General features: G+C 51.3%; 3 protein-coding genes across 3 annotated transcripts; 2 read left to right on the top strand and 1 right to left on the bottom strand.

The window, feature by feature from the left end:
• Window positions 1–1,680: 1,680 nt before the first annotated feature.
• CTRU02_205671 (uncharacterized protein) lies at window positions 1,681–3,735 on the top strand (the record flags this gene model as incomplete). The annotated part of the gene is made up of 3 exons (XM_070204587.1): window positions 1,681–1,767; window positions 1,798–2,150; window positions 3,492–3,735. 3 exons carry the CDS (start codon window positions 1,681–1,683, stop codon window positions 3,733–3,735), a joined length of 684 nt encoding a protein of 227 aa, XP_070061691.1.
• Window positions 3,736–5,786: 2,051 nt separating this feature from the next.
• On the bottom strand, window positions 5,787–9,922 carry CTRU02_205670 (histidine kinase 1; the record flags this gene model as incomplete). Its single annotated transcript, XM_036727664.1, has 5 exons — window positions 5,787–6,227; window positions 6,288–7,790; window positions 7,849–8,942; window positions 8,998–9,030; window positions 9,085–9,922. The coding sequence occupies 5 exons, from the start codon at window positions 9,920–9,922 to the stop codon at window positions 5,787–5,789; spliced, it is 3,909 nt and encodes a 1,302-aa protein (XP_036580620.1).
• A 1,116-nt stretch (window positions 9,923–11,038) lies between these two features.
• CTRU02_205669 (uncharacterized protein) lies at window positions 11,039–11,224 on the top strand (the record flags this gene model as incomplete). Its single annotated transcript, XM_036727663.1, has 1 exon — window positions 11,039–11,224. One exon carries the CDS (start codon window positions 11,039–11,041, stop codon window positions 11,222–11,224), a length of 186 nt encoding a protein of 61 aa, XP_036580619.1.
• Window positions 11,225–12,815: the final 1,591 nt, after the last annotated feature.

The following is a 12,815-nucleotide window of genomic DNA, read 5'->3' as shown; positions in this document are numbered from 1 at the left end:
AAAGCCAAAGTGAACCCCAAAGAAAGCTAGCGCGCCCACTGCCAGCATCTGAAGGGGGGAATGGTTTCCGATGTTCCACTCGCCAAGTGGGATGAGCCAACCCAGAACGCCTTTGTGTTGAGAGGTACCATCCCAAGGTATTGATACCAAGAGTTTGTAGCGGTAATCGTAACCTTTTTTTTTTTTTTCCTTTGGCTGAATAGTTTTGCGGGAGGCGGCTGATGGAACAGGGGAGCCTTTCATTGAACTCCCAGTCATGCTTTCACTCTACGTATGCTGGACTGTAGAATGCTGGATTGACATGTAGGACAGACCCCCTTACACGGGTGTATCTAGCCATACATGGAGTGCTGTCACCATGTGTCACAGCGCCTAATGGCACTACTCCACTCATGCCCATGCCTTCAACTTTTCTGGCTTTCACCACTCTACATTATTCCTACAGATAGACAGCTTGTCCACTGATTTTCAGAAAATACGACATCAGACCGGCCACAATGCCGATTTTGAATATAAGGTTTACTTTTTGAGCAATCTTGGTCTCATGTGGGAAAAGTAGGCTATTCTCCGTCGCCGAATGACGATCGACCGCAAGAGTCAGATGCTGTGATTAAAACCAAGGGGCTTAGATACTGATACTGTATAACCCTTGCCGTCCTGTCCATCCCATGTCTACGGAGTGTATCGTATAGTTGAATCCATATCAACAGCGTGCGGCGTAGCGCGCTTATGAAAGAGATACCTGTTCAGGTGCACCTGATCGGGAAGATTGGACCCACAGAAGGATACGCAATAAATAACATTTGGCGCTGATTGAATTACAGAAGCCAGCACAAAAAAAGTTTCACTGTAAGGGACAGAGGGCCAAAAAGGTTGATGTAGTGCCCAGAGGCGGATTCGAACCGCCGTCAACACGGATCGCTGTGTGAATAGAGACCACAACGTATCATCCTAACCAACTAGACGATCTGGGCCACTGAGGAAGCATGCCTAAAGCTTCGAACTACTTGCTTATATGGGACTGCCAATCATCCGTTAAGGCATTAATTTTGTGTGGGCCACTATCCATTCTTCCTCGCCGCAGTGAGGCCTCAGTGCCTAGGTGGAAACATCACCTAAGCAACCCCCCCTCCCTACCAAGCCTCCGTCCCAGTGTTTTGGGCAAGGAGGGGTTTGAGCAAAGACCACACTTCTGTCGCCCAAATTTAACAAGACCACCCATTTCCCCTACAAAATCCCATCCATCCATCCTTGAAAAATCGCATTGTTAGACTCTCAGTCGACACCGAACTATCGCCATTCGCTCGGCATTCCCGAAGTCTTCAAGCCGTGAGTGCGAGCCAAGGCTGCTGATATCAAAGACTTCCTAAACCCGTTCTATTTTTCACCAGTTATCCCGCCCTAGCCTGCGAAGTCCGCTTTTCAGGTTCCTCACTCGAAAGAAGCTACGGTGCGTTGTACAGGCATCGAGCATTAAGATTGTATCCGCATTTCCCACATTACGGTAGACTTACAAAACAAAGGCGACAGACCCAACGTTAAAAAAAGAGGGCGGCACCCCATCAAAGGCCCCCCAGATCAGGCCACGTTCTCGCCATTATTGTTATTTTTCGTTTTTAAACAAAAAATTCTTTGCTTTTCGGCCGTTTCGATTCGTTCGCCTGGTGGCAGTATTTGATCATGTCCCCAGTGCCCCAAGAACCCAAGTCCGCCTCTTCGACAACGGCCAGGCCTGACAATGAGTCGTCAGTGGATAATGTTGCCCAGGTATGTTGCCCGTATCTGCACCCTCCTTAGGACCCCAACGGAGCAGGGGCTTTTGCCGAGGGTCACGTTGATGCAGAACTTCTGCCTTGTTGGGTCTTCCAACCATGGCCTTTCCCCCATCCCCCTTCTCTTCGCCCTTTGGGATTGCCTGTCTTCATTCTCTCCTCAGGCCTCAGGATCGCGAGTCTCCGCGACTGTCCATTCCGCACCCACCCCACCACTTCCCCTAGCTTTCTTGCCCATTCCACCCCATTGATTGCTGTTCAAGCGCACTCGTTGGTTCACTCATCGTTCCCATCCATCGGAACTGGAGCGGTCTGGACCTTCACTTGCACTGTGTGGGTGTTAGTGGTGGGGTCCGAGACTGACGATGTTCCCAGAGGGTAAGAACCGGTCACTCGCCGGTTGGGGTTGAGAATGTGTCCTGGTGCTGTTGCAGTCGAGGATGACATGAGCTTGAGGAATAGAGAGGCTAGGTGAGGCAGAAGGGGGTGGCGCGATCTGGGATAGAAACTTCCCTGGTACACTTTTCCAAGGCTGACCACGTTTGGGGCACGTTCTAGGCTTACAGAGACCTCCTAAGGTACGCCTATCGAAGAGCTTTTTTTTCTGTCATTTTTTTTCCCACTACCCCCGCTCCTTCGCCTGAAGGGCGACCGCCAGCATTGCCTTTTTGCGCACGCGCCCCTAGCGTCAGCCACTGAGACGCCCCCTTCCCCTCCCACAATGTTGAGAATGGTCTATTTGCACCCTGAACCAAAGACGGAGCTGCCTCCGAAGGCGCACATCCCGGAAGGGGCCAGCTCAGTCTGGTACAGCACAGGAGCGTCGCAGCACAGTAACGCATCAGCCTGCACCGTATTCTCTCGGATCCTTGCGCGCGCAGTGCTACCAAGCGACGCATTAACCTGTTCCTGGCTAAGACATCAACTGGATAGTTTAGTTTTTTTTTTTTTTTTCCCTCCTAATTTTTCCCTCCTAAATTTTCCCCCTTCTACTATCCGTGCCGTTGAATGGCGTTCTCAGCTCTGGACCTTCGATTCTTTGGCACTGATGAACGCCTTGTTTCCGGATCTGAACTTTGGTCTGGACCGGAGATAGTCATTTCATCCCATCAAAAAATGGATAGGCCCGTCTTTGCCTTCTGAGTTCAGGGATTTCTTTCAACTGGCAAATGCCATCATCACTATTGACAAGGCCTATCCGCCCATTATTGTTCTGCCCAAGATGCCTTGTCTAGGACAATGTATCGAAGCGAGGCACTCGGCCCGCTACTGGGCGGAGCAGCCGACGGCAACGGATGGGCTGTGTTGCGACGTTGCCCGAAATGTGCTTGTCACCAGATGCCGTGATACGACGGCATTCGGTTACCACTCCCACATGAAAGCCATGGCGGCGACGTTCTAGGCCCCTCTGGTCCAGGCCACCAAACGAGATCCTGGGGACAAATCTGTCTTTCAGCAACTCACGCCCCTCGGGGCTTATGCTTCCATTTCAGTCACTGGCTTAAGGGCGTTTTTACCCCAAAGCAATGCCCAATAGCCTCAGACAATGAAATACCCCTGAACTTCATCTCCGCCCCTCACTCCTGCAGTCCGGTCCAGCCAAGTGGCCAGACCGAAAACACAAATTCCCATCCATATTTGCCCATGCGGCTTCACCCTCGTGACCGCTTTTTCTCCACGCAAAAATCAGAAATTCGGCTAACCCGGAATCGCAAACAGAGGCGAGCAGGCTGCCACCGCCCTGGAGGCGAACCTGACAAGCCTCGAGAATAGACTGGACGCGCTGCTAGCTGCCTTTGAAGCGGCAGAGGAGTCGCAGAAGGAAACCGATAGCGTTGCCACCGTCCAGGATCACAAGCCAAAGAGGGACAATACCGCCGCCGCCCATCATGGAACCTCAAGCGAAAACAAGGTGCAAGATGGTACTGGGTCCAACACGGCTGGTGTGACGAAGAGACCCTAGATGGACAGCTGATTTGAGCAAGAAAAGACAGCTTGTGTCTTGAAGTGGAGGAAATGTTCCACGTCCTCGCTCCTCTGTTTAGCCATTTGCTCCTCACATGCTTGGCGTTCGCGCGGTCCAGGGAGAACAAAGCATGGGAACTCACTATGGAAACCTCCGGGTGGCGATGCTGGACAAAGATTTTTGACGTGGGCAGCGACGACCACCAATGGGAGATTGGAGGCAAAGGTCCCTTCAGCTCCTGATCATCATCCTTTCAACCACATCCTATTCACAATCGCCGGTTCGTTTTTTCCGTCAACAGATATGCATATTACAGATTTGGATGCGGCAGTGGAGAGCATTTTGGGGAAAGTAGGCAGGGAGGCAAAGAACGCAGATGAGGGGGGATTGTGGGTTTCTGGCCATTTTGCCACTCGCTTGGCTTTGCTATACCTGACATGCAGATGCAATGCAGTTTCAAAACCACAAAACATGTTGAGGAGCTGAGAAGTTTGCAATGCGATGTGATCAATCTCGTATTTGATTGTTGACCTGCTGGCTGGCTGACTGACCAGCCCCCGGTGGCGGGATCTGTCGACTTGCGACGCTGCATTTAGTACATGTTCTTCAGCAACGTGTTCAGTACCAGAGATGTGGCAACCTGTAACTGTAACGGCCGCGGTGGAATTTTCAAACGCCTCTTAATGATTGTATGGACAAGACTGTGACACTGCAAGCGGGCTCACTGGATAGGGGGGGCTGTGGTTTAGATTGTGGACTGAGTAGCCTTGACGAGGGAGCAAGCGACCCGATGATCATCCTCATGCAATCTATACACTGCTGAGGTTGACTTCCATCTCCTCCTTCCTATACGACCTCCCCTAGGCTCGAGACTTCCACTCGATCAAGTATCGTGCTGCCGTCTGATTGGGATGTTGTAAATGTATCAAGACTCTCGGGCGGCGGCGTAATAGTCTCGAAAATCTACGCGTCAAGATCGGCGAAACATATAATCTGTTCCTTTATCCAATCAGTTGAAAGGCCAACAATATTCCCTTATTAAACTGACACCGCCTGCCGAAGTTGATGAGGTTTGAAGGAAGCGATTAGCCATCAGGCACTGGTCTTCGCCATGTCACGCACAAAGTTACTTTGCTTCACTGGTAGAGCAGAGGGACAGATTTGGACTTAAAATAAGTTCAGGGATCCAGCCTCTCCGTAGGGCGGCATGATTTCTTTGATATCAATGTAGTGTGTAGTCTTTATCCCCCTGCACAACCTATCTGACGCCTTTGTTGCTGGTAACCTGGTTCAAGTAAAAAACAAAACCCGTCTTCCCCTCCTGTGAGCCTGTCAGTACCCGTTCAGAAGAACAGACACTCTCCCAATCTCTCTCCACTAACACGTCCCTGTAGACGGGTGTAACACAGGCTATATGCTCACCAGCCCATGATCCATATCCTCGTTTTAAGGGCATATGCAGGAAGAAACCGAATGTGGCAGTAGACCAACACCCACTTGGCCTCAGGACACCCTCTGTCCACCCCAGTACTAATAGTAAAACTACAATAGAAAGTTAACGAAAAGGTGAAGAATGCGGACAATGTGACGCCTGTCCTTGCCCCTCTGATAAAACACAATAAGATGAAACTCCCAACGACCTCCTGGACCCCCAATGTTCCCTGTGTGCATACCCATGTTGAAATTTAGCGTACCCAGCTCCCGATAAAGCTGTCCGCCCCATGTGCGCTTCAACACCATGCACACCTGTTTATAGCGAAACTCGAAGAAAGTGCTTCTTTGTCTGGAAATGCGTTCTGCCGCTTGAAGGAGTAGTGCCGCGCGTAAATAGTGAGAGATGTCGGATAAAACGGAGACGCGGCGGCGTCCATGTGCTGTACCCATCCACCAATGCTCTTTATCTTTCTTGGGTATTTCGTCGAAAAACGATTTCACTCGTTTTGTTTACTCGGTTCGCCACTTGCGTTTTTTCTGAGCCTGTCCCTGCACATCCCAGTTAGGAACTATGTGATCTCAGCAGCAGCTACGCGCGCGAACAAGAAACCAAGTTAGCTTGTTAGGCTGCGCGAGTCGGAAAGGCCGTTACGTGCCCTTGAAATAGGATCCTCCTGATCCGCTGTAACCAATGCTGGGCTAGCCAGGCTGGGTCCCATCAGTGGTTCTTTAGATGTAAAAGCTCGGGTCTCCAAGGGCGGGCGTAGATGAGACTGAGACTGTTCGTTGCCGCTGGCCTTGACCCTAGACTGCTGAGCCAAATCCCTCTCTCTGTTTTTCTCTAGCAGTTGGCCCCCGAGGGTCGCACACTTGAGGATTGTCTGGATGAGATGGTTCTGCTGCAGGGGTTTGGACAAATACTCGTCCATCTGAGCCTGAATACACTTCTCACGATCACCCATCATGGCGTGGGCTGTCAAAGCAATGATAGGAGTACGATGCGTGCCAAGGCTTCGCTCGTACTCACGAATCTTGCCAGTTGCCTCAAAGCCGCCCTGCCGGGTGGGATTAGCTCGAAATCAAGATAGACTAGTAATAGAAATCCCGGGACTTACCATGATAGGCATCTGTACATCCATAAGGATGACGTCAAACTTCCTCCGCTTAATTGCTTCAACAGCTTCAAGACCATTGCCGACCACAGTGACCACATGATGGTATTTCTCAAGAATTTTGACAGCAAGTCTTTGGTTAACACGATTATCCTCTGCGAGTAAAATATCAAAAGACTTGGTGTTGTCAGCAAGTGACGGAGTTGCTCTATTCTCCAGAGCTGGTATCATGCCGTTGCCCAGGTCGACAGCTGTGCAAGGAGTCGTCATGTAAGACGTGATACCCAAGTCCAAGCAAGACTTGAGATTGACGTGGACAACCGGCGCCAGAAGAACAATAGGTAGGTACTTAAAGTCGTCCACCGATCTAAGCCGCCTGGCCGTATCGATTGAGTCGACGATGATAACGTCGTATGGCATCGCTTGGGCGTCCCGAACTCCAGTGAGCAAAGGATCCTTCTCTGACTGAACCACAACGGGCTGCAAGCTGATCTTTTCGAGCATCTCTCGGATTTGAGGGCCATAAGAGGTTTGTGCCTTGTCGACGAAGAGGACTTGATGGCCCTTGTACGGCTTGATCTGCTTCTCGATGGATTCGACCCCGAGATCCGATAGACGAACACGACACGTGAAATGAAACTCACTGCCCTGACCGTGTTGGCTTTTAACCCACAAGTCACCGCCCATGAGCTTAACAAGACGCTTCGAAATAGACAAGCCGAGTCCAGTACCACCGAATTTTCGGGTCATAGATCCGTCTGCTTGCTGGAACGTATCAAAAATGAGGTCAAGCTTGTCGGCCGCAATGCCGATGCCCGTGTCGGTAACGACAAACTCGATGGCGTACTGATCAGGGTTGCACCGCCAGACCACCGGGTCAGCCTTTTTAATCGTCAGGCTGACCTCGCCATGTTCGGTGAACTTGATGGCGTTGCCAACCAGGTTCAGGATAATCTGCCTAAGACGGAACGAATCTCCGATAACATGATCTGGCACGGAACTGTCGACTCGGTAGGTAAGATCAAGGAATTTCTCGTTTGCCTTAACAGCAAGGGTCTTGAGAGCGTTGAAGACTGTTCCACGTAGAGTGTAGGGAATTTCCTCAATAACCATTCTTCGAGCCTCGATCTTGGACAGATCTAAAATATCATCGATAATCGTCAGTAGGCTATTGGCAAGACTGTTGACAATGTTCAACATTTCTCGCTGGTACTGTGTCAAATCTGTGTCTAAGGTGAGCTGCGTCATGCCGATGATGCCGTTCATTGGTGTGCGGATTTCGTGAGACATGTTTGCCAAGAATTCTGACTTCGTCTTGTTGGCCAGCTCGGCTGCTTCACGAGCCTGTGTGTTCCTCTGAATACTATCCCTTAAGTTGGACACCATCTGATTGATCTTGCGTTTGAGCTCGTCCATTTCGCCAGATGCTTCCACTTCGACTAATTTCGTGAAGTCACCGTCTGTGGCCAAGTTGGTTATGTCAGAAAACGCGCGTACTTGGGTGGTCTACAATCATGTTAGCCATCTTCATGTCCTTTGGGCACGGTGTAAATTAGGTACTCACTAGATTGCTGGCCATAGTATTGACATCCGTAGTAATCTCACGCCAGCGACCCTTTAAGCCGGCTGGGTCTGCTTGGGCGCCCATCTTGCCGTCGACGCCGACATCTCTGGCCACTCTCTGGACCTCGTTACAGAAGTTGGATAGCCTATCAACCATGTTGTTTATGGTTTCCTTGAGGACCCGGATTTCTCCTTGGGCCTCGACTTCAATCTTTTGACTCATGTCGCCATTGGCAATAGCCTGTGTAACGGTTGAGATGCTTCGGACTTGTAACGTGAGATTGGATGCCATCGTGTTGACATTTTCGGTGAGATCTTTCCATTTGCCTTCCACATTGTCGACCTGGGCTTGTCCGCCGAGTGTTCCGTCAGTACCGACTTCCCTCGCAACTTTGCTGACCTCAAAGGCAAAAGTTCCCAGTCGGTCAACCATGGTGTTGATAGTGTTCTTGAGATCGAGAATCTCACCACGCACGGGTACTCTGATCTTCTCAGTGAGGTCACCATTGGCCACAGCGGTTGTCACCTTGGCAATGGCACGCACTTGCGTTGTCAGATTCATGGCCATGCCATTGACGTTCTCTGTAAGGTCCCTCCATGTTCCCTCGACGTCGTGAACTGTGGCTTGACCGCCAAGCCGACCTTCGGTACCGACCTCCCTGGCGATCTTCGTAACTTCCCGAGCGAACTGTTGAAGTTGGTTGACCATAGAGTTGATTGTGGATTTCAAATCGAAAATCTCGCCCCTGCAATCCGCTTGTACTTTTTGTGTGAGATCTCCCTTAGCAACGGCAGTCGTCACCTTGATAATATCTCGCACTTGTGTCGTTAAATTGTTCGCCATGGCATTGACATTGACTGTTAACTCATTCCACATGCCCTTGACACCTTCAACATCGGCTTGACCGCCAAGGATACCCTCGGTTCCAACATCGCGGGCGACACGAGTTACTTCAGAGGCAAATGTTCGGAGTTGGTCCACCATGGTGTTAATCGTCTGTTGAAGTTGCAAAATTTCGCCCCGGGCGGGACGTTCAATCTTTTTGGTCAGGTCACCGTGGGCGACAGCCGTTGTTACCGATGCGATTTCGCGCACTAAGTTGCGCTATAAGTATGCTTCGAGATGAACAAATCTGTTAAGAAGACTTACCTTGGTCCGTGAGATTTTGGGCCATCACGTTTACTGTGAAGATGGTCAGCTACGAGGAACAGGGCTGATGCCGTGACTTAAGCGTACCGTTGTCTGTCAGTTCTTTCCATGTACCGTCAACACCTTCAATGCGAGCTTGACCGCCAAGCAGACCCTCGGTTCCGACTTCTCGGGCGACGCGGGAAACTTCGCTTGAGAATACCTGCAGCTGATCCATCATGGTGTTGATTGTCCGTTTAAAGGTCGTGATTTCCGGGTCCATTTCGACTGTGTTCATACGAACTTTCTTTGACAGGTCTCCGCGCGCGACAGCAGTTACGATCTCACCGATTTCCCGTAGAGCCTTTTGGAAGGCTTCGTTCGCCTTTTGGTGTTTCCATAATTCGCGTTCCAAAGTAGCGACTCTTTCTTGTTCGATCTTGAAGAAGGCTTGCTCCTGCAGTTCCTTCTGCTCAAGAAGCTGGGCGCTAACACTGCTGATTTCCTGTCTCGCGCTAGAAATGCCCTTCTCCTGGTCAAGGACCTTCTCTTGCAAGCTTTCCAAGGCTTCGTCAGTCAGCGGGCTGCCTGCGAGGCTTGGGTCGTCTGTGGCGGTACCTTCGCGTTGGAACTTTGGCCTAGGAATAGGGCGGCTATTTGATGATGATGGCGACGTTGCATCGGAGTCGTCACCAAAGAGGGAATCATGTACCTCGTTGGGAGTTTCGGGGAAGGCGACGGAGGCGTGAGCTCTGTTCTCAAGTTTCTCAATTCTCTGGGCAAGTTTGGCCAGCTCAGCCTCAAGGCTTCGCTTTGCCGGAGTATCACGGCCGGGAAGCTCGATTCGCGCGTCGGCCTTGAATGGAAGGGACATCGGTGTCGTACCATCGGCGGCAAGGGATTGTACTATGGCCGCCGCAGCGGCCAAAGCTGAATCGTCAACCATCCTGGATTTTTCGAGGGTTACAGGCTTGTAACGTTGTCGTGGAGATGATTTGTGGCCCAAGGGAGAAAGCCCAAGGCTGGACGACTAGTTGGGAAGGAAACGGGTCGGTAGAGATTTACGAAAAGTCGTGATCAACCGGCAGCATATTTAGCTTGGTCAGGGCCTGGAACCAAAGTGAATAAAACAACGGAACGCAAGATAAGAAGGCAGAGTCTTTCTACCCGCCCGAATCTCGTCGATTCGAGGCGTTCAAAGCGTCAAGGACGATAACGCTCTCTTGGGCGGTGAGGTACGTCTGGGAGGGGAGTGGGAGGGTAGGAGGAAAGGAGATGTTGTAGGTGGGTTTGTCAGTATATGGCAAAGAAAGACGGTAAAAAGCAATGAGGCGAGCAAATAGCGAGAAGACACGCCCCAAGAATGGTCAGGCGGATAGGACGAGCAGCTGCTAGAGGTCGCAAAGCCAAAGCGAGAGAAGGACCACAGCACTGGAGAAGAGAGGAGATAAGGCGGAACAAGACGTAACAGGGGGCTAAACGGATACCACAGTAGATGGGGAGGAGGGCGGATGTAGGGATTGGGGTGGGATGGCGAAGGGGTGCTTGTGGGAGGTGGAGAGGATTGGTTCGACGAGGCGAACCTCAGAAATGGTGCAGGTGTAGCAGCAGTGTTGGCTTAATTCTTTGGTGCTGCTTCTGGTTGGATATGTCGTAAAAGTGGGGTTCTGAGCACAAAGGGCTGTACTGTACATAGTACCCTGCCACAATATACAAAATATGTACAGGTGTCTGTATGTATACCTCAGCTGGCTACCCGAGACGCCATCCAACCAGGTCTGCCTTTGCAGGTAGGTACATCAAGTACCTGCTCTGCGTACCCATTTGCCAATGGAGCGAGCGACGCTAGTACAATTCGGTCCAGCCTTGCGTGTATCTTCCGAGCCAAATGTGCGGTCGAGAGTACTTTCTGAGTCGAACGAAGCCCCAGGATACTTCAGCGAATAAGACCAGATCGAGTGGATACAGCGTCTGTCAAGGGGGGCGAAGAAGCCGCTCACCTCTCAACCTCTAGGGTAGTGTACAACAAGCCGCTCTTCACCCGCGGCGACATGGAATACGAATGGTGATCGATCGTTGTTCTTTCCTAACGGAGCACAAGCGTCGACGCCCGGAAGGGGCTATTAGCGGTCTCCTGTGTGCTTCTCCCGGGCGACTAGTCTTATTGGTGTATGGCATTGGTTCACTCTTGCTGTTGTGCCCCTCCTCCAAGCCTCACTTGCCCCGAGTTTTCTGGTGTCGCGACTGAGGATAAGGTACCTGAGGGTACTAAGCTAACCGTCATTGTGGGAAAGGAAGGTATGCTCGTCCTCACATGGAACCTATAGTTTTTTACTGGCCTGATCCACTTGGACGGCAAGGAACGGAGTATATACTGCTTGTCAAACCGAGAGCCACCTCCCCTAAAAACGGCCTGTCCTCTCCTGGCTCCTCTTTCCTGTCCTTACGCCCCAAGTACTCGTCAAGAATGAATGCGGAGATCTAGTGCAGGCCGTTAAGCCAGTCCACTCCCTGTTTGGCGAGTTTGACCACCTAAGCTCTCCTAATTAAGACATGTCGGCCCGTTGCCACTGACCTAAATGGCTTGCCGGCCTAAAATATCGTTCATCCTCAGGGCCAGTCAACTCCTGTCCAACCTAATGACAGGTAGGCTGAGGCAGCTCGCTTCTCGTCGGAAAGTCCAGCGCTAACAATACCTCAGACGACCAGGCAGGGGTGGCACCACATGTACTGATATCCCAGTCTGTCAGCGCATGTGTTGATATGTCTACCGTGTGGCGTCTTGGGTACTTGCAGGAGAGTCCCCGAGGCAGCCTAGTGTGTGGAACTGAACCGTTTTCTCTTGCATCGGTGTGGGGAAAACCAACGCATTTTCTTACTGTGGAGTTACTTTTTGCTAGTATTTTTTTTTTACCCCTTCTTCTTTGAGAAAAGGGGTTTTCGCGCCTGCTGGCTGCTTTTGAGGCTCGAGAACAGAATAATAGCCTTGGTGCAGCGGGGCTTTGTCGTCTTACATTTGAACATGTTGAGCAAGAAGAAGGACCAACGATTCCAGAAATATCGATTAGCAACGACGGCGGAAGCCAGGCAGGGTAGCATTCCCAGGCTGATGACCGCGGGAGGCTCCTGGCGGCCCCCATCCATAGTGCGGCCTTCCATCCAGTCTCGTTGTGTTGCATTCGCTCCAACTCCACCACTGCACCGCCATACCGCTGCACTAAGCGGCGACGTGCGACACACCTCCGCTGAGCTCCAGATGTTCCAGGTTGCCGTCCGTCCAGATAGCCAAACGGCAAACCCTGCGCTGGGCTATCACATGGTGCACCAAGGACTCACCTTGCCTGGTTGCCCTTCTCGCACTTCCGGACCATCCATGCTTCCTTTCTATACTGGGCTGTTTACAAGCAGTGGGAACTGGTTCCAGATTTTGCACATGACGAGGAGGATCGAGATCTATGCAACTGCAAGCTGGGATATTGCGAAGGGCAATACTCCTACAAGGCTCAGACTAAACTGGATAAATGAATCAATGAATGTCTGCCTGCAATAGCTGTTACTCCTCCAAGGACAACCAGTCGGGAGTAGACCGAAGCTGCTATTTGACGGTCGTCCGTGTCGGTACTGAATCGATGGATTTTCTCAGCGACGCATCCTGGAATTAAACGAAGCGAAGTAGCGGCACAGTATGCAGCTCCCAAAGCGGGCTGACTTCCGCACAGTCACCGTCTCTCCAATGGCACGCGGTGGGCTTCTGAAAAGCAAAAGCAAAAAGCCTGAGGGGCGAAGGTGAGTTTTGTGAGGCAGACGCCAGGATCGATCTGGGTCTCGTCCTGACCCCT

Source organism: Colletotrichum truncatum (genome assembly GCF_014235925.2).
Source record: "Colletotrichum truncatum strain CMES1059 chromosome Unknown Contig_0003, whole genome shotgun sequence".
In the NCBI taxonomy this organism is placed as follows: domain Eukaryota; kingdom Fungi; phylum Ascomycota; class Sordariomycetes; order Glomerellales; family Glomerellaceae; genus Colletotrichum; species Colletotrichum truncatum.
The sequence above is the reverse complement of the archived record's forward strand: the minus strand, read 5'-3'. Positions and strand labels throughout refer to the sequence as shown.